This window comes from Grus americana, chromosome 8, assembly GCF_028858705.1.
Source record: "Grus americana isolate bGruAme1 chromosome 8, bGruAme1.mat, whole genome shotgun sequence".
Taxonomy (NCBI): Eukaryota; Metazoa; Chordata; class Aves; order Gruiformes; family Gruidae; genus Grus; species Grus americana.
In genome coordinates, this window is record NC_072859.1 from 7,805,178 (window position 1) to 7,832,991 (window position 27,814).

Sequence of the window (27,814 nt, forward strand, 5' to 3'; positions counted from 1 at the left end):
CAGGTCTTCATTTGCACATTCCATTCCCGTTTACTACGTTTTAATATTTTACTTTGAGATTTATAAGCAATGTACATTTGCTTTAATAACTCTTCCGCATTCTGTTCACTTATTGTTTAATATAAGTGCAAATCAGTTTACAGAGCCCAGATGGCTTGTAACCAGGGAGCCAGTCTATTCCTAGTAGCACATCTGGAGGGACTAAGAGCAGCAGACAGAACGTGGGAATTAATTAATGTTACATTTCAGAAGAGACAGACTCAGGTTTGGGGGATTTTTTGGTAAGACATTCCAAAGGACTTGAGCTAACTGCTACAGCATTTCGGTATTCTTTTAAAATTCTTAATAGCCTCCTAAACCAGGTCGGTTAAATGAGGCCAACTGCAGGTGGAATATAGTAAAATAAAAAGCAGCTAAAAAAAAAAAATGTAAAACAAGTGACTGCAAGTGAAAGAGGCCCAAGTATCTTATATTCCAGAAGAGCTGAGCTGCATTAAAACCTCAATGCTAACTCTCTTCCCATACGGCATCTGCAACTTGCTGAAAAAACTGCACCTTTAAAATATTCCCAAGCAAGCTATTTCATCTCCTAGCATACTAGTGTAATTGTTCAGAGCAATTAAACAGCTCTTACAGTAAATGAAACAAGTGCAACATGATCCTTCATGATTATGGACCACACACCTTGGAGAGGTGGTGTGGTCTGGTCACTGGGGCACCGCGAGAGCAGTCAGGCGAGCACTGCTCTACTCCAGGCTCTGGCACCTGACTTCGGGTGAGGCCCTTCTCATCTCCTCGCCTTTGGTTCCCTGCCCGTCCTGACTATCAGTTCTTTGGGGCAAGGACTGTTGTGTTGCACTGTGGACATCCTCTGTGTGTACAAGAGCAGCTGCTTGGAAGCTTCCTGTGTTACAGTCTAAGACCAGAATAAATAAGAACCCACACACATAAAAAAAAAAAGTTGCTGCATATAGAATACTAGATATGAAGAATATTGTCCTCATCTGGATATTCCCAAATTACAGGCAGTGCCAGGCCCTAATCCTTTAGTGGTGCAGTACACACAGATCACCAAACCCTGGAAAATCTCATTGATGAATACGGGTCATAGAGAAAATTTCTCTTCCCTTTGAATAATCAGACTCCTGCTCTTCAAAAATGCTACAATAACTGTCCATATCATAACAGCAGAGTATGGTCAAATACGTATTAGTGACACTCAAACTGGATTATAATATGATCAGGTTGCAGTATTTAATTTCTATAAACATGGCTTTGAAAAGACAGTATGAAAAAACTAATAAACCAACAGCTAGCAGGGAATACAACCACTACCTAAAAAAATGGAAAGGAAAGAGATAATTCTAGTTTAGTACTGGTGCAGAAACAGAATTGTTCTAAACTAGACATGAAGAAATTCAAGCTTGCATTCGAAAGCTCCTAGAGATGAAGCACCACTCCCACACTTAAGTACTGAAGGAAAACAACTATATAGTGACTTTTGATTTGGGCCATGATCCAGGATCTGAAGAAATCAAGTGAGGTCTTTCAATAAGCTTGTCCCAAACTACGATCAAAACCCTACAAAAGGCATCAGTTCCTGCTTCCTTTTTACTATCTTTTATATGCAAGACCTTATTCCCTGTACCACCTGAACAAAGAGAAACTTACCTGCCTGTTTCACATGGATAGTCAGTAAATGCTGTGTTGTCCAAATAAGCGTGCTTTATCTCTGTTATGTCAAGTCATATAGAGCCATATCAGAAATTTAGTGAAATCCTCCTGACCATATTCAGTTTAACTTCTTTAAAACTAAAGATGTAGGCAGTTAAGACAACAGAATATGATAAAAAAAGAAGAAAAAAGATATGACTCCGCTACCACTAACAACATTTTTGTGGGATTAAAAAAAACAACAAAAACGCCAAAACCAAAAACACACCCTTACTTGTCTCCAGAAACTTCATTGGTTCTGGGCTTCTCTTTAAGGCCTTTTCAAATTCGTTTCAGTGGGATTTACAATTTGCTAATACTGATGTGTGATAAACTAATAAAACCTGCCTACAAGGTTATAGGCCCAATTTACTAATAAAACCTAATTCAATTCTCTTGGGAAATGCAAATGAAATAGCGTCCAAATGTTAGAAGCTGGGTACAACTCTGCTGAACGTACTGCAAAGGCAAAAAAGGGGAGTTTTGGTTTTGTTTTTAAAATAAAGTTTAAGTATGGAAAAGTAATGCACAGAACTGTAAGAAATATCACTGTGGTAAAATGTTTGAAAGTAGAACCATATTGTAATAGTAATTTACATTCTATTAGCTTTTCTTTCCATTAATTAAAAGATTTTATACTCACTATATGTCCACCCCTAAGACAGGAAAGCATTACTGCCTCTATTCAAATGATGAGTAGAGAGAGATACCTTCAATTCTACTGTAGCACAGACCCCACAGGAAAACATGGGGTTTTATCTAAGCTAATCTTTCCAAGAACCATGAAACAGAGTCTTCTGCCACTGATGGCTGTAAAGGGTTGCCTGAAGCAGCTCACTTTTACTGTCTACTAAGGTATTAGTTCTTCACCTTCAGAGATAGCCTGCAAGATGGCATTTCACTGCTCAAAGGCTTGCAAGGGAATGTTCAAACTTCTAAACAAACTGTGCACACTACTGAAAATAAAACATGGATGAGAAATAATCCACAGCAGGGTCACTGACTCCTTCAGTCCTTTCCTTAGGAAGAAGGTTCTTTTTATCAGCAATATATCCTGTAGAGTTTAGAGACTAAAGCAAGGAAGAAATGAAATCCTGACTACAATGCTTGAGAAGTACAACACGTGACTGCTTTTAACAAGTCTAATTGAAGATGAGGATCTATATGGAAGAATGCTATAAATGTCAATGTAGGATATAAGTTACAAGTACAACCATTTAAAAACATTTTGATAAACATTTACAAAGTCAGCATTTGCCAACACCTGATGCAGTTCCTGTACCTGACCTGAACAGGAGCTATTCAGCTGGGACTCACGACTGGGAGTTCATACCACATTGCAGGAGTCAACAGGAATGGAAGGCTAGAGACATACGTCCTTCCCCCATGAAAATTTTCATCAGGGTACCCAAGCAAAAAAACATGTGGCTACGACTACTCCTTCCATTCAATGTGGACTTTTAGCACATGCAGACATTACATGATAAACTAAGTCACAGTAATAGTCTTCCCTGTGCTCCCACCAGGACCTGTGGCCACGTATTAAGTTACTGAAGCCCACATCACCACAGTTTCTGTCAGCTCAAGACACAACAGCTTGGTTATGCATGCCTATACTTGCCAGCAACAGACATAGCTTAACTGAAGTCAACGCAGAGCAGCCTGCAAGGTCCTGGCTCCATATACTTAGCTCACAAAAGATCACACTGACCTGCCATGGCAAAAAGAAGAAATGCAGCTACAGTTTGAGGCTGTAAATCCAGGCAAGAGGAAAGATGTTCCACCAAGGACAGAGACAGACAGTCACCTCATAAAACTGGTTTTGTTTGACATGCCAAACCTCACTGCTTCCTGGGAAGAAGCTTCAATCAGATCTCTGTTGAGAGGAGATGTGAGCACACACGCGGGGAACAGCACACACACAGAAACGCCTTGTCTTGGTGGAAACGAAGATTGTGCAATGGCAGCTCTGCTACATTTTATAACGAGGTTAAAGAACTCTCATCTGGCAAAAACTTCCTTGGGAAGAAAAAAGTTTTGGCTAGCTCCAGCATTCCTAACTATTAATCTTCCTAAAGCTACAGAGAAGATTTGGGAAGTCTGATGAAGATATTAACAAAAAATTGGCTTTTGCACTTAAAATGTGTACCATTATCTGGTTATAGCTGGGAAAGGTTAAAAAGTGGTCTCTTCCCCAAAGGGTAAGAAAAATACTGTGGATATCTCTATTATAAGATATTTAGGCATCACTATTATGTTTGTGTCTTAAGTAATTAGTCTCTAGGAGGTGATTAAAATTTGACAAATGACCATAGTTTCTCAAAGAGGGCTTTCAGCTGGTCTTTATCCCTTGCAGCTCAGACACTAAGCTGTCATCACTTTAGCCAAAGGTGAGGGATTTTTTGTTTGCTGCAATCATAAAACTTTCACTCTATATTAAGAGTTATCAGAACCAGGAGGCTTGAATACAGATTTTAATAACAGATGAAAATTTCAAATCTATGCCTAATGCCCATCTGCTTCTGAAAGACAGTAAGATGATTCAAAGCTGGTAATCTAATCACAAAAATCTTTTTGTAGCCAATGAAAAAAACCTGGATACAAGCTGTCAAAACAACCTCCTCAGCCATATATTTTCTGCTGAATAGAAAACATACCTTACAATCTGTTTGCATTCTGCTCCAAACCTTTGAGGAAAACAAGAGATGCTGTTTATGTATTTTATCACCACTTCTGTATACATTATATTCTGAAATAATTCTATTTATAGACATCATACACAACAGTACAGCTCCACTAAGAATATAGTTCAGAAATAAGAGCTGCAAAACTCACAAGCTAGATTACCAGAAACAAAGCATTTCTATTTCTAACAATGCCTTGAGTCCCTAAAGTGAGGGTGGCACTATCAGAAAAAAGTCAATTTTCCAGGTCTTATGTGCTGCTTCTCCTTTCTGTTGATAAGTACCAGAAACAATTATCCCTGCTTGCTTCAGGAAATCTCCAGAATAGCAAGCATGCAAGCAAATCTACAAACTGACTTTATGGCTAGATACTTTTACAATTCCCTTCAAAGTTGTTCTGTACTTCACAATGTAGGAATTGATCATGCCAGGTAACATTCTCAACTCTTAACAGTAGTCAGTGCTCTAGGTTTCAAAGCAAAGCCCAAGAAACCCTGTGAAGGGAAGGCAATGTCTTTGAAAAATGCAGCCCCCAAGATACTCCACCTAGTTCACCAGATCTAAAGATGTTCTTACTACTAATACCATTGTTTCTCTTAAAAAATTTCCCTCTTAAAAAATTATAGGGGGGAAAAACCCTTATGTGCTAACCCAGTGAGCGCAGGTGCCTATAAATACCTTAACTTTTTTGAACTTCTGTTTTACTCTTGATTTCAAAAAGGGACTTCCCTACCTGCCCAAGACTGTGCAGCAGGTCTAGGTATGTAGGCCCAGTGTCTCCTGGGCCAAAGACTCCACAGGAGATGGTTGTGATATCCCTAATGGGTTACAAGAAAGTCAACCACTTCATCACTTGCACATCTGGATACGGTTGCTGCTCCAATTCCCCTGAATCCTCCTGAATCAAACATGGTGGAACTGCAATGGCAGAGGTTGTCCCAGACCCCTGCTAGAACTTACATCCTACAACCATGGAAGCACATGGTTTTCACTACCTGCTCAACGCAGTGTAACTGGTATAACAATCTGACATATGGCAGCTGGTGTGGGCTGAGCTCCCTTGCAGAGGTATTATTAAATATTGCTTTCAGTGAAAATCTTCAAGGTGACTTGAGTTTGATCGCAGTCCTTGAAAGCCTCTCATCATGGACCCATTTCTTTGGCTTCAAAAAAAATGAGGTTGGTGACCAGAACACACTTAAGACCTGGAAACGCACTGAAGGCACCAACACTAGCTCAGCTTCTCAGTGACATGCAGGTACTAAAAAGGTGAGTCTTTCTGGCTGACTTGTTAGGCTCTCCTGGAGGCAAGGGGGAGTCTGAGCATGTTGCAAGGATAGGAAATAACCTCAGAGAAATTATGGAGGCAACATACTCTAAGTCGTCCTCGTAGGCATGCAGAAAGGAGAAGAAAGGATTAGATTATTCAAAGTTGAGTAACAAGAAGTCAGCTCATGGTTGTCACCTACCTCAAGTTTCACAGGGTGGTCTTAAATGACGGAAAAGACTCCTTCAGAACTCACCCCATTGCTTAGCAAAACTGTTTATTACAGAATTAAAAAGCCTAATATAAAAGGCAAAGACCAGAAGATGCAGGCACAACAAATAAATGTATAACAAATAAAAAAGTATAACAAGTGAAAAGACCAAAAATATGCATTTACTCATTATTAGGCCATCTCTCTTTGAACTCACAAAAAATGTTACTAGTAACTGACTTGCTAGTTGTCTATGCAAATCATAACTCAGCTTTAAAAAAATTTCTGAAAAAATATTCAAATATTAAGAATAGAAAAATGAACCATTTTTATAACAAAAATCTTGATTTATTAAAAGCTGGAACTAGTTAAAAATAAATCCTTGACATAAGGTTCTTGTTAGCTTTAAACTGTAAGCATAAAAATACCCTAGAATTATGTTTTGGTATGGCTGAAATGTACACTATATAACATATAAAAAGAGCCTTGACTTGCTGCTATTATTTTTAATTAGGCTCTCTAGCACGTATGGTTTTACCTTCCAACACCAATTCAAATTTGGGAAAAGGGAGGGTCTGACTCTCCAAACTCATGGGACTGGCAATTCCATGGCTCATGCCTTGGAGCACTAATGCATTTTACATTAGCTCTAAGCATCAGGAAATCCTGGCTTCTGGCGCCAAGAAGTTCAAAACGATAATGACACACATCTGAAAACTAGGATTCGCCGTTCGACTGCCAGTATCTATTCTATCAAACAATTCAGTCCTGCTCTGTTACAAATAGGACAGAACATTTGCAGCAGTCCACACTGTTTCCAATTAGACTGTGTGTCTGGACTGCAGATAAATCCATGGAGCAGTCATATCAAAAAAGCCTTCCTAGAAAATAGAATTCTAATGAGAAATCTGAATATTTACAGAGGCTATCAACAACAGGCAATTACCAAGTCTGTCGTTAGCCAAACTGCAGTTTTTGTCTGTTCTCTTTCTTGAGGTGAGCCTCCAAAATGTCTTGAGACATTACAAGGAAATTCTACAAATACTTAATTTAACTACGTATACACCAGATGTATTTTGCTACTCATTTTAGTTGGAATACAATCAGATTACAAAAGCAGCTTACTAACATAGCTCCCTGATAAGGGATTGAAATTCGAGGCTGAGTGATCTACTTTAACTTTTACCCAAGGGCACTCAAGATTTTCTTCCCCAGCTGAAAACTTAATAGCAAAACAGGAGCATCTTGACTGGGGCTATATCTAAGTTTATTGGAAATAAAGGACTCTGCAAGCTTCACCCTACACACCTTTGCCCCCACCTCCAGCAGGGCATGAAGACTGTTGGGACCACCTACCCATACAATGTTCTGGTTAATACAGAAATCTGTCATCTCCTGGATTGTGTGTCTATTTTAAAGTTCAAAATGGTGAGTTGCATAGACTCCAAGAGTAGCACATAGCTCAGACTTCCCTCAGTTTCTCTATCACCTGCACGCTCTGAAACGAAGGTCGTGCATTTGGAAAAGATCAGTGCCTTCCCAAACATAGGCTCCACACAAAGAGTTACATACTACCCTGAACTTGATCCTCACTGAATAGAATCACTTCCTTTTTTTTTTTTCCCCCAAGGGGACCCATCTCCTAAGTCCTACTTTTTCTCCCCAGTCTGAGCATTTTAGTTATTTTAATTTGTTCTTAAAAATGTTACCACCATTCCACCCTTGCTGAATGGTCAGCTTTCTGGTGCATCACAGGTAGAATAAACAAACAAGCATAGCCATCCACTGCCCTTTAACGATTACTAGAAGCCAAATTAAGGGAGAAAAACAGTTTTTTGCTTCAGCTGTACATACTGTGAATTACTCTTATTATACAAATGTTGACTAAAGTTGTAAGTTGGGAAAATAACATTCTTCCTTTGGAAAGGAACAATTTCAACCACAGATGGGCTGGGCATGTCCAGATAGCATCCTGCTAAAGCGAATTCTGTACCGTGACTGTAAAGCATTTGAAATATTTCTTGCTAATGAGTGTACATAATTCATGCTCTATAAAAGGCATTTCCTAAATACTACAGGATCTATGAAGATTTCATTCTTTGAAATGAGTCTTTTTTTTTTTTTTTTTTGAACTCGTGGGAGAAGTCTACTCAGAAATTCAAACTGGAACAGCTTGCTAACATTCAGAGAAGGAGAGGTCATTGACCAGAAGGGGAATTCAGAGAAAAATCTCCCAAAAGTCAAGCTGACATCTTTTGCTCATCTAGCAAATTTTCAAAGTAAGTGCCATTAGTAATCTAACTGAGAATACCTTGGAAAGACTTAGGTTAAGAGGAAAAAAAAACCCACCCCAAACAAAAAACCAAACCCACAGAAATAGTTTTGGCACCTGAGAAACTTATTTTTAACAATTTAAGAATATTGGAAACAAAAGTATTCTAGGTAATCAGCATCTCAAGCCTCTCTAGATATTTCCCAACAATAATTTCTGAGTAATATTTGAGTAATTGTCATAACATGTAATTAGTTGTGTTTTCTAGTTCTAGTTTTCTGTTCTACAGTTTTTCAAAAGCTATGATATATTAAAGCATGTATGTTAATACGTTAAGAAACATGTAGTTCAGGAGACAGACTAGAACTGCTTTTTGAGTGTAAGCTATTCCCACTGCTACGAGGGCAAAAACTGTTGACCACCACAAATGAAGCTCTATAGAGAAACTTGAATAGCCATTGTTGGATTATACGCATTCTTTACAAACAGCAGTTTACCTGCTAGAGAAGGGATGCTGCCCAGCGAGGTCTCCATTCTGAAGATGGTAATCACCGAAGAAATCCGGACTCACCGCTCCATCAGGGGCTATTAGGCCATCTATAAAACCAAGAAAGGTACAGTGACCGTATGAAGGAGCATGACTTCACAGCAAGCGGGCAACATGACCTGTGCTGGTTTGGCTTAGGAATTCATTAGCAACTTGCAATATTTCTGGAAAGAATATCAAGCAGCAGTAATACTGAAGAACAGCAACTTCAATTACAAAAGAAAAACCACCACAACCTTATTGGAACTCCAAGTAGCTCAGCCTACTGCCCTGAAAAAAGCTGTACCAAAGAAATATTTTCTTACTCCTCTTCTTCCTCAGGCCCATAAAGGTTATATCAAGACCCATCTTGTCTGTCCCATTATGAAAGTGAGCCCAGAGAACAAGTAATGAAAAGGGTCAAACATTAATCTGGGCCAGCAGCATAAAAGCAAAAAAGCAGCAAACATCTTAATTGTTCAGACTCTACCCTTCACCACTGTATCACTTAAAACTGGTTAAGAAAAACAGGAAAGCCACTTCAAACCTATTTCTTTCACCTCCCGCATATTTTAATGTCTTCTAGCTATTTCCCAAACAGAGTGGTCTTTCCACACGATATCCACTCAACAACATAGGTTACAGTTTTCTTTTGCTTCCTTTATATTAAAACACTGGCATATGAAGATGCAGACATTTGTAAAGCCAGTAGTAGTATTCCTTAAAGGCTTCACAGTCTCTACTTGCTTTATAAGGAAGAGAAATATAACAGGGGCTATCATTTTCCCTCTGTTACATCAGTGTAAATCCAGAGTATCTTTGAAGTAAAGTCAGTGAACTGAACCCAGATGAATGAGATCCCGGCTTAACTCTTTCCTGTTCCCATTCACAGAACACATTTCTTGTTAATATTAAGGCCACAGTTCTTAGCTGTTAATTAGTATTAGGCTCTAATCAGATAAAACGAGGTATTTTGTTAAAACAGACCCTACATCAGTTTGTCTCCATTACTGTACGAAAACAATCCCAAACTTGCAGTGCAGAAAGCATCCCAATAAAAACAGGGCAGAAACAGGTACATTCAAGACTGATACTTTCATAGTTTAACAGACGAGAGATTCCTAATGACTAGGAAGTTAGAAATGCCATTCCACTTTAAAGACAGAGAGATAAGATCCAGGGAGTCACAGGCCACTTAGCTTAACCTCTGTGGTTTCAAAACTACTAAAACTGCCTGTGCAGGAAGCAGTGGAAAGTTACTTACAGACACAAGGGCTTAGAGATGACGACTCAGGCATTCAAACAAATCTCCTGCTGCTTTATGAATTTACCTGATGCTTTTTGAAGATAATATAGTGACAAATGATAAAAGGAATAGAATTGACACATCTAGATTTCTAACAGACATTTGATGAGGTGCTACAGAGATTCATTTAGAAGATAATACCTCATGGGAAAGTGACTGAATACAATGCAACAGATTGTAAGTGAAAAATGCTATCCATGATCACAGTACATTTTAGCAGCATAAAATAGCTGTGCATGGTGATATTCTAATTGTATACATGTGTATACAGTATGCGAAAGAGTATTACTTGACAAGCAAATAATCTTGCACAAATCAATATTACTGTCTTTCAGCATGTTCAGCTAGACATGAGTGCTCTGTGATATCATATGGATGGAAAGTGACCAAAGAACAGGAAGAAAAGTAGAAAAGGCTATCATTAACACTTGTGCCAACTTCTCCTATCTTACCACCTATTCTCTATTTTTCACAGAAGAGAAATGAGGGGGAACATTAGCACTTTTATACCTGCAGCACTTCAGATCAAAAACAATCAATTTAAATGACTATGTATTTTAAACAGTCAGGTTTGATTAAAACTTATTTGAAAGGAAACTTAACAATAACCTCTATCTTTATATTAATAAAGAAAGCACTACATTTTAACTCTGAGGCTAGAGCTACCACTACTTAAAGTGTCTTCAATCAAGAGTGCTAACATTCAAACCATAACACTCAGTTATGACTCATGAATTTATAGGAAAATGAAAGCACATGGATAGCATCAGCTCTATATAATATGATTACACAGTGCAAGGACATCTGTTGTTATGTACATTTCAACATAAATTAGGGTTATGTACTTTCAGAGCAAGAAAGACACTGAGCTCATGAAGGTAAGTAACTTCAGAGACTCTACTAAGTTTTTCATGTAGGTTTAAATTACTATGCAAGAGAAATGTTGGTGTATCATTGCAATAAGGAACTCATCTTGACATCAGAGAACTCCAGAACTATAATGGTTGGGGAGGATTTGTACATCAGCCATCAGGGCAGGCAATTTCTAAAATTATAAACTGAAATACAAACATTTAATTTCTGACTGCACAAAGATTTGCATTTTTGTTATTTTTTGACCAAGTAACACTCTGTCCTTCAGAAAACCAAATGCCTAGTCCAATTGGTACAACGATCCGTAGCCTTTTCAAAGGAATATTATGTCCCCTCTGGCCACATCTCAAAAGTATAAATCTAGCAGACTTCAGAAGCACGCCATTACCGGCACTTGTCAGACGGAACCCGAGAAGTGAATCTGTATTTTTAACATAATCACCTACTCTTATACCTTTAAAAACAAAAGCACTTTTCAAACGTCTGCAGAACATATCATTGGAAATCTGCCTCTCCTTCCTGGTCAAGTATCAATTCCAGCACAAAAATCTTTGTTCAAATACCATTAAGCCTGTAACATAAATGATTAAAAGCCAGGAAATTCAGTGTTACTGGTGCCACTCCATCTCTAGCTCACACTATTGGGAAAAGAAATGGCCCTATGAAGTAAGCAAAGATTTATTATTAAGACCTGTAAAGGGGAGACTACATCAGGCAGGCTGGCACATCTTTAACTTTAGAAGCCCAAAGAAGACTTGATATAATAAAAGACCCTGGTACTGTACAACATGCGGCTCATGCTGCTAACCTTGTAGGTCTAGTAGAGCAAGAGAAAGCTACAGGATTCAAAAGGGAAAAACTGGAAAAAACATACCACTAAAAAGGCAGGTTGCTATGGCTGACATATGTATTCAAAAGTAGAAAAAAAAGAATCCTTAAGTTCTGATATCCTTTGAGAATAATTTTTGAAATGCTACTAAGATCTTGCACAATTATTTTCTCACAGCAACTACAAGTAAAGCTTATGGGGTTTAGTGGTTTTGTTTTTCTTATTACTATTCGTGCAAATTCGTCCAGAGTCATAGAGTTTTGTGACTCATGCTTCTAAGCAAAGGACTGGACACTTAAGTGGAAAATAAAAACCACAGACTCAAACCCGGCAATTAAAAAAAAATAAAAAATCCATGCGCACACAGTCATCCAGGAGTTTGAAAAGGATATAAAACCACAAGTTTGAGAGCATAAGCCAAATCCTAGTTATGAAAAGTTATGAAGACATTTATCCGGTGGGCAAATTATTTCTTGATTGTCTCCTGCAGAGTTTTTTGAACCTTCCTCTGAAACAGCTGGCAATATTGGACTAGATACAGCAGTGTCTTAATCCAGTATGGTAACCTCTATTTTCTTAGTAACTACAAAATCTTTACAGCAGGAAAGAGACAGAGCAGATTCCAACTGAGATTCCTCCAGAACTGTGCCATTATGCACTACCAATAGCATTAAGCAAAATAAGAAATGTCTTTTTTCTTTAGAAAATGTATTAGGGTTAATCAAGAACATGACTCTTCTTAAGAATAATTTTGCATTTTTTTTTTTAACTTCTTCAAATTGTCAAGTAATAAAACTTTTTCATATGAGGAACTAAAAAAAAAAGTATTTACGGAAGAGATTCACCTGCTTCCCGAGATATATGACAGCAAAAATCATACAAACAGATTAGCTGAAAGTCTCGGAATGATTGCCTCTGCTAAGGAACCCAGAAGTTGGATGTGGCTTAAGTTAAGTCTTTCATCAAGATCTGCAATAAAACTTCCATAACAGAACTAACACATGAGGCAGAACAAAATTCAGTATCAAATCCCATAGCTGTGAATTTAACAGAGATGAGAAAAAGTTTGTGTTTGTAAAGCAAACAAGCTATGGACACAAGAAATAGGTGTGAAGAACGAGGCTGGGCCACCTTTATTCAAATCAGTCGCCACGGTCCATTAGCTCTCCGAGATAAGTCTACTCATCTTTCTGAAGACCTGTAACCTTCTTAAGATCGTGGATATACAGTACTCCATCTATCCTTAACATCCTAACAAGGACAAGCCCACTCCTAGCTAGCATGCATCAGTGTTGTTCCCAGTGACACAAAAGGGGAACTGTCCTGCAGGTTTGAGTCAGGGGATTCTCTCTACAGCCCCAGGTCAAGCTCCCATTCCAAATACGGAGGTGGCAATCCCAATGCTGGATACTAACACATCCCACCTTACCTGCATTGTAGTAGAGGTCAGGTCTCTCCAGAATATCCCCTTCATGGATGTAGGGCTCAATACGATCATCACCATACAGATACTGCTCACTGTCATCCATCTGCCGGCTCTCCACCATCTCCAGCCACTGAGAGTTGTGCCATCGAAATTTTTCGCTCTGAATTTTTTTAGCCCATTCCTCATCATATTCCTATTAAAAATCACCACACAATATTTTAAGATGAGACAAAGCTGTTTGGTTTAACAGGAAATAGTAGAGGAATTTAACATCAGTGAAAGATGTAAGTTTCAGGGCTCAGTGACATATCCTCTAGTCAGTTTGCAGAGTACTTTGAGCAAATAAGGGACTGATTTTGCAAGCACTAGGCATTATTCTGGTTTTGTACATGCAGCAGTACAATCTTCCCTTCATGGTTTGTAACTTTACACCATCCAGAAAAAGATTCCTACTTTGAACAGGGAAGTTCCATCATCACAGTCTCCTCATTTGGTTTATCAAGAGCAGCCAATTACTGCCAATTTTCATGAGGATTTCAGTAATTAATTACTAACACTGGCCAAATACCCTGTACATCCTTGTTAGATGACCATTCACTAGGACAACTAATTACTAGAAAATACAACAACAAAAGGTTGTAATAAAACCAATAAATCTTTATTTTGTTTCATGAGCTCCAATAAAACGGGATTTAATTTTCAACTTCTTGTCAAATTTTGTAATGGCTATGTTTAATATTGAATACCCACAAAAAATGGTATACGTTGGTAATAACAAGGATATTGGAATCCAAGATACAAAACTAAAATCTGAGAGGAACTTCTCCAGAAAGCTAAAGAAAACAGGACATAGGTTCCGGCCACTATGGAAACAAGATGTAGGCATGAAATTTCAATCTGGATTACAGCCTAATTGCACTCAAGTGATGTGATATGCAATATAAAGGAGCATCAGAAGGAAGTGACATAGCCTATGGTCACTGCAATCAGTTGTTTAGAAGGCTCTTCTAAACAGATCAGACTATGTGAGCCGTTGATTACCACTGAGGGAATGCAGACTGGTGGATAATACTCAGTTTCACAATATTACTGGAAAGACAGGGTACAGCTAACTATAGGAAACTCATCAATATATAAAATCTGCAGATGTTATCAATTTGGGAAGATTTACAAATAATGCACCATGGTTAGTACTTTTTTAATCAAAGGATTGTGAACAAGAATAACATTCATGACCAAAGTGTTTTGACTTGTGGGAAGAAATATCCCTGTGAAACAGGTCCCACTTCACTGTCTTCTAACCTAACTATAAAGGAGATAAAAATTGAAAATAATTTCTTAACTCTCACATTGGTCAACACATGCTTTAGACAGACTTCCCTTGGAGATCTAGCTGCAGTAGTTTGAGGTTTTTAAAATGTTTTACTTAGCCCTGAAGGGGATGAAGAGTATTCATGCAGTTAGTGACAATGCCGTGGCTGCAGAAGTGGTAATTTCTTAAACTGCTCCAGCTAGACATGCAAAAGTAGATCTGTCTATAACCAGAGGTCAAAAAATAGCAGTGAGGACAGAATAAGTTGGCTTAGTAGCTCAGGTTAAACTTCTGAAACCCCTATAGACTGAATTTGAGCTTTTAAACTGACTTAATATTCATCCTATCTTGTCTTCACTGCTATTAACCCAACATAGGTTACACATTCTCTACCCCATGCCTTTTCCACCCTTCTGACTGGTTGATTAACACAAAAAACAGTTGGCTCTGTCATTCTGGCAGAGGCTCCACCAACATCGCTAACGAGCATCTAAAGCATCCAAGACTTCATGGGGAATCACGTTGCATTGTGCAACCACAAACCCTTATTCTATGGCAGTGGGTTTTTAAACTTTGTTTTACTTGGAGAAAGGGCAAGTTTGTTTCTCTTAGCTTAAAGCAGAATGTAAGCTCCCTTTTGATGGTACATCCATGCAAGTACCTGCAGATTTAGGGTGCCCAGTCTGTGACTTTATTCTAAATGTCTCCAATTCCCCCTCTGATCAACGATAATTACTAGACCTTTCTAATTCCCCTCTGCACCATCCCGGCACACAAGCAGTCCTGTTCAAAACCTGGTCTCCTGCATAACTTCAATACATGGAGCAGGTATCACCTGCAGAATCTATAGATATTCTCAGTGCCTAGTGGCCTCAAGCAGAATTCCAGCTTTCTGAGCGCCATACGGTAATGCAATAACCTTAGGGAAGGAGAAAGAAAAAAAACGAACCACCAAAAAACAACACCCCACCCCCATGCCTCATACTGTTTGGAAAAAGAACAGCTCATGCTACTTCTACCTCTCAATCTCCCCCTCCCATTTACACTATCTGCTAAAAGGAAAGGCTAGAAATACCAGGTCAAAACAAGAGTTCCCCTGGAAAAAGCAAACTCATCACTCAGATTTATAACATGATCCATAAAAAAAAAAAGGGACATGACTTTCAAGGGCAACATCTGACCAGCATCTTGGAAACATCTCCTTTGCTACATTGCTGGAGCTAAACTGTGGGCTATCTTATGTCAGCTCCAGCAGTTGTGAATTACTTACAAGCTTTAAAGAAACACCTTATAACTGCCAGAAATCATACTGCAGTCTTATGAGAACTGCGATCATGATTTCTGGGAATAAAGCAGCGAGGAAAAATAAATTTAACAAACAGCAAATTAGACAAAACCTGTGGGAAAGCTGAATCCCTTTTACATTGCCTTGTTTACCTTTAAAAGTTCTCAAAAGTAAAAAGGCCAGCAGCTAAATTACCTAATTCACATTTACCATAAATAGACTTTGAAAACATTTTAATCTTCCTAAAGTTACAACCCCAAATGAATCCCACTTGCCCGACATTGCTGTTCTATTCCACACCACTGTCTGAACATGCTGAACATCTGTCACAAACAGACAAGAACTTCATATATCCTTCTAAAAGAAAAAAATGAGTTAACATTTCTCAGATCCTAACTGATTTTTTTTTTTTTTTTAGAGCATGACAACAGGGCAGAATTCTACATTTGCCAGCCTATATTAAGAGGCTTAAAAAACTCCCAGGTATTTTACCTCAATCATTGCATCTAAATTTTGGAAAACAGGATTAGCAACTGAATGGCAAATGAGTAGCTGTAAGATCAACCATATCTGCACATTACTTAAAAATCACCAGTTATGGGTTCAAGCAGTTTGGCTACTTTGTTATATTTGTACTTTGCATTTCACTATGAATGAGGAACAAGAACAAAGAAGTGACCACAGATCAATGATCGGTTTTGTCAAGAGTTTCATTCTGGCAGCAATCCTAGAAAAGGATGATTTGCAGTAATCTAGAACAATTTACATAACCTCCACACAAAAAAAGTTCATTTAAGTACTGCTAGATCAGGAATATGTCTGTAGATTTTCCACAGAAATGTGTAGAAACACCACTGGTTAAATGATTAATGGAATAACATCAGAATGGAAGAAAAGCTGTAAATGCAGGACTACAGCCAAAAGGCACAAAGAAACCAAATCAAAGAAGCTTAGAGCAAAACAATTCCCTAACACACAGCAAGTCTTCCAGTAATTATATTTTGAGCTATTAAAAAAATCCCTTTTTTTGTTGTGAGTTTTTTGTTTTCAGTTGGGTTTTGGTTTTGTTTTTTTACACACATGAAGCACACTTTCTTTACTAAAGAATTCCTGCAAAAATGAAACCAGAAAGCTAACCACCATGGAGATACAAACACAGCTTTGTGCCCTCCAGTCCTTTTAAATGTTAGGCTACTAGAAAAGCAGCGGGTGGGGGAATGAGAAGATGGGCAGAACATGCCTGTTCTCCAATGCCCTGCCCTTCCCCTCCTCCCCCTCCCGCCCCCCAATATTGCATGTTCAGAAACATAAAAGGAGGAATCCTGAAGGTTGATTTTATTCTCTTTGGAGTTCCCTGACATCACTGTTTTTAACATTCGGTTTCCATAAATCCAGAAGTGTCATAGAAGATGTATGATTTGACTCTGCGAGGAATGTGCCATCCTTTTTGAAGTTCTACTTCCAACTTTGTTTACTACTGAACCATTGAAATATTATGAAGCGTTAACTGGCCTATTATCAGAGCGTGTCTGTTCCCTATCAGGGGTCCCCTTTGTCACTGGCTTCCGTCACACCTTGTATCTGATTAACACACTATAGGATAACATAGAGCTACACAGATCTGCTTTGTGTTCTCTCAAAGCTGATGAAAAACAGATTTTCCTTTTCACTTTAATGTGGTTGCCCTTTAATTGGGTCTGTAATAGGGTTCATTTGATGTGATTCCTCATACTAAAACTGCTATACAGTAAGTAGAATGCTCATTATGCTCAAGGCTATACTTGGTGATATGTTACATTCTTCATTATTCAACCATCCCTAAAACACACAGTTTACGTGAAAGGTTAAATTAACCATTTAAGGAAGAAAAGATTTATCTTGTCTAGCTATCCAAAAGTTAGGCACGTCATTTGAACTATGTGCCTCTATAAACCAAGGAGAGAAACAGATGTTGTGGATCACCTTCTGCAGGTGCCTACGACACCTACCTTAGGGTAAGTACAACCAGAGGGCAATTCATTCACAGGCCAAAAAAAAAAAAAATTCTTCTGCAACTTACACCTGTGCAAGCCAGAGTCACTTCTTCACAATCAGGTTCATCACTAAATATATTCTGATGTGAAGCTAATAGAAACCTGTGGTATGAAACTAATGGCAAGGCAGAGAAAAGAGTAAACATTCATGCCCCCTAAATTTAGGTGCCTACACAAAATGCACACCGTCCACAGGCTTCCTATGTTGTCAATAGCTGAAGAAAGCACTATTTTTTTCCTCCCTTTGGAGGAATGTAAGGTGTGTCATTGGCAAGCTGTTATGAAAGTAAGAGATCAGTGGTTTGGCTCACCTCCCTAGTCTTACAACTCCAAAGAGCAAGCACCAATGCTAGAAGGAAATCTGTCCAAGACAAGTTTATGTGAAGACAATAACAATCAGGACATGCCCGTCCTATCTAATGCTGCCTGCAGCATAGCTGTTCTTCTAATCCAGGTAGAGCCTTTCCTGCTGAGTTCACAAAAAGCTACCAGCACCAAAGCAGACTGATTGCAAATTTAACAATGCAGAAGTCGATCAGTGAAAACATCTGTCAACAGCCTGCAGCCTCACACCCTAGCTGCTCTTCTGCACACCCCTCTGTATTCACAATTGTTACAGCATAACAGGGGAACAAGAGATGCCACTGAAAGGACGAGTCTTGACAAGTGAAGGGACAACCTTTTTCCCCTGGAGTGACTACAGCACTCTTCATGGAAAGAGGACACCAAGCTGGAGTCAAAGGTTATCTATTTTCAGAGTACGCTGCCTATTCAAATAAAGCCCACGCCAAATCCCTGTGGTCTGCTCTTCCTTGATTCTAAGAGAGCTGGCCAACATCTTGCACGGCTGGCCCCAAATCCCAGAGCACTGAGGGTTCACAACACATTCCTGCTTCTTATGTGAAATTCCAGCATTCCCAACACAGAGGATTTGTGTCAGGGCACTTAGCTAACATGGAAAGATGCAAGCCGTTCATTAATGCAGCTTTCCAGATGAGGCAAACGTTATTTGACATTCATTACAAATACCTGGGGCAAAGAACGAGAGATGAAAACACACCTTAGGCATGAGGCCCTTCCTAAATTGCATGGACGACACCGTAGCTATCTAGAAGATGTTTTACTTCTGCGGGAAGCATAATGATCCACTTTTGATCATAAAAGAGATAAGAAAGTACAGCAGGCCTGGATTCAAAGCTGTATAAGAACGCTGACTAGGAAAATGGGGGGAAACAGAGGAGGGGGAAGTCTTGGACTACACAGTCCAAGGATCTGGTTAATTAAATATCCTTTGAATAAATGAGGAAAATCATTTAACTGCAATAAGACTAAGCTAGGATCAGAAAAAGAATGAGAAACATGAGAGATTAATAACATCCCCTCAGCTCTTGACAATATTGTCAAAGGTGAATAGGAAAAAAACAAAACAAACAAACAAACCATCTCAAGCTGACATTTCTTTCCACAAGATTTGAGTTGCAGGTGCCCGGGCTTTTGAGGCAGAGGAAAAGGGAACTTCATTTGCTTGAGACTCCTACACCAGCTGTTGATTCCAGCCTTTCTGCTGAGCCTGAAACCTGTCCCGCTTTAGGTGTACAAGTACACTAAACTAGCTGATTGCTGTCAAGACTCGGCACGTGACACGAGACTGATAATTTAGGAATGCTTCAACACAGACTTTCTTTTTGACAAAAGGGGTATCTTGCATCTACCAGTGCAAAGCTGAGACTTCCCAGTACATACTATGCTAAAGCAACACATCTGTTTCAGTTCATCAATGGCAGAGTCCAGCCAAGCTATATTAAACAAATCATCACTAGTGTAACATTTCCATAATTTCTGTGACAATTACTTTACTACAGAAAGCATATCTCCCCTAAGGCTTATAAGGCATCTGATTTTCTTCAGTGTTATTTCAATCACACTGTATAGAGCTTATTGATGAGTGAAAGAAGCATTTGTCTCCCCAAGAAGAAATTACTTTCAAATCTCTATTCTCCAACATTTAGTTTCTGATTTCCATCATCAGAGGAACTAATCCTGTCAGCATGTATGGAACAACAAGACTGAAAACTTAAGCTTTTCTTGTTGTGGATTTAGCACAGATAAGAAGTTTCATCAATCTTGGAGACAACGTCTGTTCAGACACCTCAGAAGACACTGGTCATGTAAAATTGCCACACAACCGAACACCTCTGTGTCCACAGGCTGCTTTACCATAGCCTCTGAACTGAATGGCAGAACGCCTATCAAGATCTGAGGTTCTGATAACTTACTCTCTCATATTTTCTCCCATCACTATCTAGAATGTGTTACCTTTTTTGCCCGTGATTTTTGGAACTGGGAGACAAAGTGCAACCAGCTTACGACACTGCCAAGAAAGAAATCAATTAGTAGTTCTCTGTTTTCCAGAAAAGAGGGCATATTGTGCTTCCTGTTCCCCACAGAGTCATGGTGTCAGTTATGCTTTGTGCAACTTAAAACCCAACAGCTAGATAATAAAACTAAAAAGACCTTCGCAGAAAGGGGATTCTCCTAACTTACAGTGAACACCATTTTAAGTGCGGCACTGCTCCACAATCAAAGAAAAAAAACAATTTACCACCACACAAACTACTCTCAGTACGTGCTTGCTATCTTCTCACCTGCCCCGAATAACAGCAGTACCACATCATTTCCTCCCTTTATTCTTCCTCAAGGCCTTAGAAGTCCTGTCCATGCTTCTTGCAACTTGAAAAGCCTTTCCCATCCATTATTATAGCACTCCTCATTTACTCACGGCTAGCATAAAGGTTACCTCTTCTTAGAAGGGGAAAAAAAGCCAAGTACATTTTACTTGGATGTTAATATTGAATATGAAGCTATGTTTCAATGTATTCTTCTAGATTCTATAAATGTTGCTTAATAATATTACTAACATAATAGTGTCTAGTTACTGAAAAATTATGTACCACATTGTAAAGCGCTCTCATATGAGCAAATCAATGCCTGAGACACTTGGAAATTGCACTGGCCCCAGCATAAAACAAGCATCGGAAGCATTTGGATGGTCCAGCCTCAACCAGAAGATAAAAATCTTTCTACTGTTTCTACTGGAGACGTCCCTGGAAATAAGTGACCTTGGTAGGCAGAACATAATGATCATCATAAATAAGTACTAAGTGCAAATTCATCTTAGTTGAAATCTTGCCCTTAATGAATGTCAATGGCAACTCTGCCACTAACTAGTGGAGCACAATTTTCATTCCATACCTCCACGAAGCAAAAACAGAACCAGAATTCCAACACAGAAATGTTATGTTATTTTACTTGGTTTTTAGATGAATATTAAATTAGAAGGCATTACTAATGAGTATAACAGAAAAAGACAAAATACCCTATATTATTGTGCAGTGTAAGTGAGGTCTTACATTATATTAAACCTTTCAGAGAACAAGCTGCAATATGCGCAATTCAAAGAAGAAATTAAGTAGATGATAGGAAAAGCATTAAGGTAGTCAGAGACATTACTCTTGACTCATAGTTAAGTTCTCTTTGGCTAAAAGATTTAATTTCACAATAGCTACTCTACATCCAAAAGGATGTACAGTCTGTACAACCTTCAGACATTACGAAATGCTGAAATTTCTTTTTGGCAACAGAAGTCAATTCAATTAAGCAAGCTAGGAGGAATTTTAACAATGAAACACAACTTTTAAGTGGAATCAGTTTCACAATGTCTTTACTTCAATGAAGAACACTCTAGAAAATATTCACGCTTCTGGAGTCAAGGATCCCCAGAAGCAGATTATACATGCTATATGAACTGAAAAAGCAACAGCACTTCATAATTTAGTATTCTTTCTGTTATCCAAGTAAGCAGTGTAATACAAAACAACTGCCTCAAAAGTTTATTGTGATCAATGGACAGTTGAACAAACTAAGTCATAGAGCTAAAGGAAACATATCCAAAAGCTGAAGACAATATTATAAAGTTCAATATTATACTGACTGTTTCCCCCAGCAGAAAACAACCAGCTTCAGGATTGCCACCCACATTTTCTTTTTAAAACAAATATTGGCATCAGGTGATGTAGAAAAGTTGAATAAAAGCTGCTGGATAACAAGAATCATTTGTTCAGAGAACTAAGAAATAATGAAAGCTTGACATACTTGTATAATGTGATTAATTTATTTAAATATAGAAGCACTCTTTAAACGTGTCTGTAGTGTAAAGCTAACTGGTATGAATTTTCAAAGTATATATGCACTTTTTGGAAGTTTGGTACACAGACTAGATTAAGGATTGTCATTGTCCCATGAAAATTAATCTTTTACCTATGTGATTAGAAAGTTGTGCATGAAAAATATTCTCAATTTGCAAGTTATTGCTACTTAGTTATTTTAGAATTATCTCATGTAAAGAGGTTCTTGAACAGATGATAAAAATAATCAGACCTACCGCTATAATATCCAGAGTGTTGTCACAAACTTTGCGAATCTCAGCATTTTTATCATGCATCAGGTCTATAAGATATGCTGGAGCCTCTGGAAAGAAACTGTTAAGGATAAAAGCTATTTTCTTTTTTTCACAGTCCTGGGTTCTTCCAACTGCAAATTTCATTAAGAACTGTAGTCAAGAATTTTCCATCACATGTGAAGTTCAGCAGCCTTCATCCCACCACTTTTTTTTTTTTTTGTTTAATAACATTTTAAGAAACCCAATTATACTTCAAAATTGCTGAAGAAAAATTACATGCCCCTTACAAAGAAAATACATTCTGATCCATTATAGGAAATACATGCACCTAACATGTTAGTCAAAAAGGCATAGATTCTGTGGAATGGTTTAATCTTTTGAGACTGTTACATTCGCAATCTTTAGGGAATTTTCTTGTTTTAAAAAAAGGTTTCCAATGTATTTGTCTCAAAAATATTGAGGATAATCTATCATGTGATGATAGCATTAATACTAGTCTTGTTCCATTAAGCATTGTTCAAATGTTGGTGCTTTATCATTACAGATATAAAGATGCAATTTTTATTTTTTTTCATTATTAAAGCTAGCCACCTAGAAGTACAAACAGGAGACAAAGAACAATATCCCAAATGGCTTCTCAGATATTCCATAGAGCTTAAAGGAAAAAGGACATTAAGAAGTAGTCCTTGTATCGTTAGCAAAGTAATCACTAATCTGCTATGCCTACAAGGACTCCATTCAATGTTTCAATAAAATTTAATATTCGCAAAGACAACTAGTGCCTCTTTCCAGAGTTTTTGGATCATCTAAACGAGCTCAACATCAGCAGTGATTGAAAGAATAGGTAGTAAAGACTGAGTAAGTTATAAGTACCATACAAAAAAATTTGAACAGATCCATGACATGAGGAAACTGAAGAACAGATTCAGTCATCAACTGACAGGTGAAAACGGGGAAAAAGGAAAGCCAGAAGCAGAAATCAAAGTCTACACAGTGAAAAGATGATGGGAGACTTACACTAAATGTACAATTTAAAGAACAATTAGGTGGATGAAAAATACAGAGCAGGCATTATTTATGTTGCCTAGACTGATATAAGAAAGAATGCTATTAAAGTATTTTAATGCACATAACTTCAGAGTGTGCAACATATACGTATAATGGTGCAGCATAAGAAGTTTGCCTATGCTTCATGTAAGTTTTTCTATGGACTATGTTGCAAAACAAATTCATACAGTAATTCAGATTGGATAGGAACTAATGGGTCATCTGGCCCAGTGATCCCTCTCCTACTCCCCTCCCCATTTCAAAGCAAACTAACTTTTAATCTTTACTATTAATCTTGCAGTCCCTCTACATGCCTAGGCTGCTCGCATTTTTTTCTTCAGCTGAAATAAACCATTTACAAATCAACTTCTGAGATCAGGAGGTTTATGCAAGAGAAATATAGGTCAAATATCAGTGATGGCAAATTAAGTGCTGTAATTCTAGATGTTTCATCTTTAAAAAGATACGGGTTTCCTTGATAATGACATCTCTGGTGGCTTGGTGGAAGACCATCTGATAAAATACATAGATGATCTGGCAGACGAATTCATCATCTTCCTGCTGAGCTGCAAGGAAAAAAAAAACAACCCACAATTTCAGATCTCACAACTAGAAGCTTTTGATGCCTAGAGAAAGCCCAGCTCTTATACGTCAGCTAGACAGTTCAGCGGTATGTGTGAGATACCATCTCCTGACAACGCAAAATGAGCGTCTTCTTCCCTGCTCCAGTCCAGTAGAAAGATCACAGATTGCAGCAGGAGTTGTGGATGTGGGGCAAAAACAAAATCAAACCTATTAGACCACTAGACAGTATCACTCTATCACTAACGGCGTAATTGCTCATCCTTTCATGCACAAAACACCTACCCCTCCTTTACAAGAGAAAGTGAATGGTGCATTCAGTTACGGCACAGCTATGTCAACTAAACTTCTCTAGAAAAACAAGACCTAAAGCGAAACATGGCAATATACCATTTAGAAGCTCAATGAGTGCAGGGATGATTCCAGATTTAGCCAGCAGAGCAGCGCAAGAGTCATCCATAGAAACTGTTCCAATCATTATCACCACTTCTAAAACAAGGTCATCTTCTGCAGAACCTGGTAAGTCAGAAGGCAGAAAGTATTACCTCTTCGAAATTCTTAATATTGTGGCAGTTGTATATTTATCTGTAGATATGATTCTGTTCTTCAGTGTTATGTTTCCCCAAACAACCACAAATTATAAAGGTAAGCAAACCTTACTCTGAAAGAGCACTCTAAGTATTCTTCAAGAGACTCTACTGTGAAAGACTAACCAAACTTTGTACAGACCTGGTTTTAGTTTGTCCTTGAGGTACGGCACCAGTTTGTACTCTTTCAGCACAAGTTCCCAGTCTAGATCTGGTAAGGTCAAATTCGCAAGTGTTCCCAGGCATTCAATCACAAATTCCTCCTCTTCATCATTTGATATCTGAGCTGCTAAATCACCAACATAATCCTAAAGAAAATACAGCAACAAACAATACAGGTGAATAATATGGGGTTCTGAAGAACTCACAACTTAGTGAAATCAAAACTCGTTCCCAAAAGAACACTAAGGAGACTTTTCTCCTGAAATGAGGGCTAATAAGGCAGTTTCAATTTCAATCGAAGAATAATCCAAGAAAACCTTTCAGCATTCTTCTCTATCCTTTCACTTCCAAGGGAAGTAGATCATTTGTTGAGATGTTCCAAAAGTAGCTATTATACACACAGTTTGAGAAAGCTGTTAGAAAATAAGGGAAAGAAGATAGCAAACACCATACTGCATTAGTGACAGTAATGGGAGTCCTCTTCCAAAAGATTTTGATAAATAACTACAAGAATTTCTGGGGACATGAACAGGGGAATGATGGATTGTACTTACTAAATCCATACTGTCTTAAGACAATTCGATATTCAATCCTCATTTTAACAGTACATTTAAAATTTCCACAATTAGGATGTGTTTCCCCCTCTTTTTTTGAAAGGGTGGCTTTACATGGTTCACTGAATATTAAGTATTCAAAATTTGAAGATACCCATTTAGACAAAACGCTTGGCACAGTAAAAAACCCCCAAAACCCATCACTTTATTTTGTCCTCTAGCTCTAAAAGCAGAGATTTAGGATAACTTAATTGTTATGATGTGCACCTCAGTAGTTGGGGGGTGGTGGTGGTGGTGTTTACTTGTTTTTGTGTGTTTGTTTTGGAGCAGGAAATTATTGGATACAGGTTAAGATCCGTTTTCCCTTTAGTGAGGAGTCAAAACCCTGATCTACCAACTGAGATAGCCTTATAAAACAAAACATAAATCAACCTATGGCAGCCAAGAACATTTAACCTGGACACCCTGTAAAAACAAAACACAGCAGCTCTCCAAAGCCAGTCTTTTCCAGTAGGAAGAGTCAGAGATCACATTAGGTAATAGATAGTACTTACAATAAACAGGCTTTTAGTTGGCCCATCATGTTGTGAAATATTCCTGATCATCTTCATTAACAATGGGTCCTTAAATTTCAAAGCCCGCTTCATTAGCATTTTCAAACCATTTCCTGAAAAGAAACAAACACTTCGGATATCCTCCAAATAAAAAAAAAAAATGAGGAAAGTACTGGCCAATCAAAAAAACACCACCACACAAACAAACAAACAGCTTTAACTTTTAAAAGTTTAAAAGGAAAAAGAATCTAGACAAGAACTAGTTCTTCTTCCAAGTTTAAGTCAAAAAGAAAAGACCTGCTTTGTATAAATTCTATAGCTTCTCTAAAACAACTACTATGACTATATGTACTGGTGGGACACCTAAAAAGTCAGATAAATAACTAAATGCTTCAGGTGTGCTTAGTTCTAGATCCAAACCATTACCCTACCATCAAGTGCAGTCAGTGGAGATGCAGCACAGCTGTTAGTACTAGCTCAGAGACTTCTCTCCCCACTCCAAACCATACATTGTCATGGTTTTAAAAAATTATTTACCAGTCACATAGATCATTACGTGGGAACACACATAACAGACATATACAGATCTGAAGTACTTGATTGCACAGGGCAAGTCCCACTGTTACCATTATGTTTCCAAAAGATCACCTTGCCTATCTAATAAGTGCAACTAACTTGAATTTAATTTGTACCTTTAATATAAAATTTGATCTCCCTGCTCCTCCTTCTACAGAGCTATGCATTGAATTTTCAAGTGGAATTGCTGGCCATAGAAAACATTGATTGCAATTGTCCATTTTAAAGTCTAGTAATTTATTGCAGTAGTTTATAGTGAAAATTTTGAGCACAAGTGAAAATTAGAGCTACTGAATAATAAAGTTCCACTTAAAACTGCTACTATGAAAATAATGAAACTTTAAAAGCAATCTAGAGAGCTACTGAATGAAATGCAGAACTGTCATGGTTTAAACACCAGCCAGCAGCTAAAACAACCACACAACCATTTGCTCACTTCCCGTCCCCCTCAGTGGGATGGGGGACAGAATCAAGGAGGGGGAGGGAGGGAAGTAAAACTCATGGGTTGAGATAAGGACAGAAAAGGAAGATGATGATAACGATAACACCACCAACAACGACGAATATACAAAACAAGCGATGCACAGCACAATTTCTTACCACCCAAAGCTGATACTCAGCTAGATCCTGAGCTGCCCCACCTCCCAGCCAACCCCCACAGTTATACACAGAGCATGACATCGTATGGGATGGAATATCCCTTTGGCTAGTTTGGGTCAGCTGCCCTGGCTGTGTCCCCTCCCAGCTTCTCGGGCATCCCCCCCACCTTCTCATTGGCAGGGCAGTATGAGAAGCTGAAAAGTCCTTGACTGCTTGGCAAGAACTACAAATATTAGTGAGTTATCAACATTATTCTCATCCTAAATCCAAAACACAGCACAATACCAGCTGCTAGGAAGAAAATTAACTCTATCCCTGCCAAAACTAGGACAAGAACCCATCTATACCATGTAACAAAATACTAGAACCCAAAAGATGCTCAATAAAAAAAAAAAAATAACTGAAAGACACAACTAAATGACATCACTGTGTTATTAATTTGGTACTGGCAGGTGAAAAACTGATTAGCTGAAGATTGATTTCAGGCATTGGGTAGAACAATATAGCCATAGTTTCCCACAGTAACATCATCAATGTGTTTTACAGAACTACACACACGAGAGATGTGGGCATGTATGGAGTGTCACTCCTGCCACCAAGACCAATTTTTTGGCCATTTGTTTGCAATCATTACCCAAACAGGTGCATTTTACTTTTTAAAATTACATGTACATATATGCATTTATAAATAACACATGTAAATTATATATTTGAAAGTATATATAAATATATATATATGTGTTATCACCTTGAAGAAAACAGTAAAATCTCAGGATGCTTACCTTCACAGATAAGTTGTACATTTCTTTTGTTAGCAGCAAGGTTAATACAGAAAGAAATAAGTTCCAGGTCAACTCGCTCATCAGGACATTCAAAAAGCATTTTCATTAACTGCCAAGAAACACAAGCACACTTAAGTCATTAATCTTTCCAAAGCATTAGAAGTTATGATGTCA

At 38.1% G+C, this 27,814-nt stretch overlaps 1 protein-coding gene across 1 annotated transcript in view; it reads right to left on the minus strand.

The window, feature by feature from the left end:
• The window catches only part of KIFAP3 (kinesin associated protein 3), a 71,932-nt gene that overhangs the window by 10,902 nt on the left and 33,216 nt on the right, over nucleotides 1-27,814 (minus strand). The window contains exons 12-19 of the mRNA XM_054834203.1: nucleotides 27,641-27,749; nucleotides 25,683-25,795; nucleotides 24,555-24,720; nucleotides 24,216-24,341; nucleotides 23,711-23,809; nucleotides 22,179-22,264; nucleotides 13,111-13,300; nucleotides 8,645-8,744 (exon numbers count right to left, since the gene is read on the minus strand). Of these exons, the coding sequence (XP_054690178.1) occupies nucleotides 8,645-8,744; nucleotides 13,111-13,300; nucleotides 22,179-22,264; nucleotides 23,711-23,809; nucleotides 24,216-24,341; nucleotides 24,555-24,720; nucleotides 25,683-25,795; nucleotides 27,641-27,749 (989 nt within the window). The remainder of the gene's footprint in view (nucleotides 1-8,644; nucleotides 8,745-13,110; nucleotides 13,301-22,178; nucleotides 22,265-23,710; nucleotides 23,810-24,215; nucleotides 24,342-24,554; nucleotides 24,721-25,682; nucleotides 25,796-27,640; nucleotides 27,750-27,814) is intronic.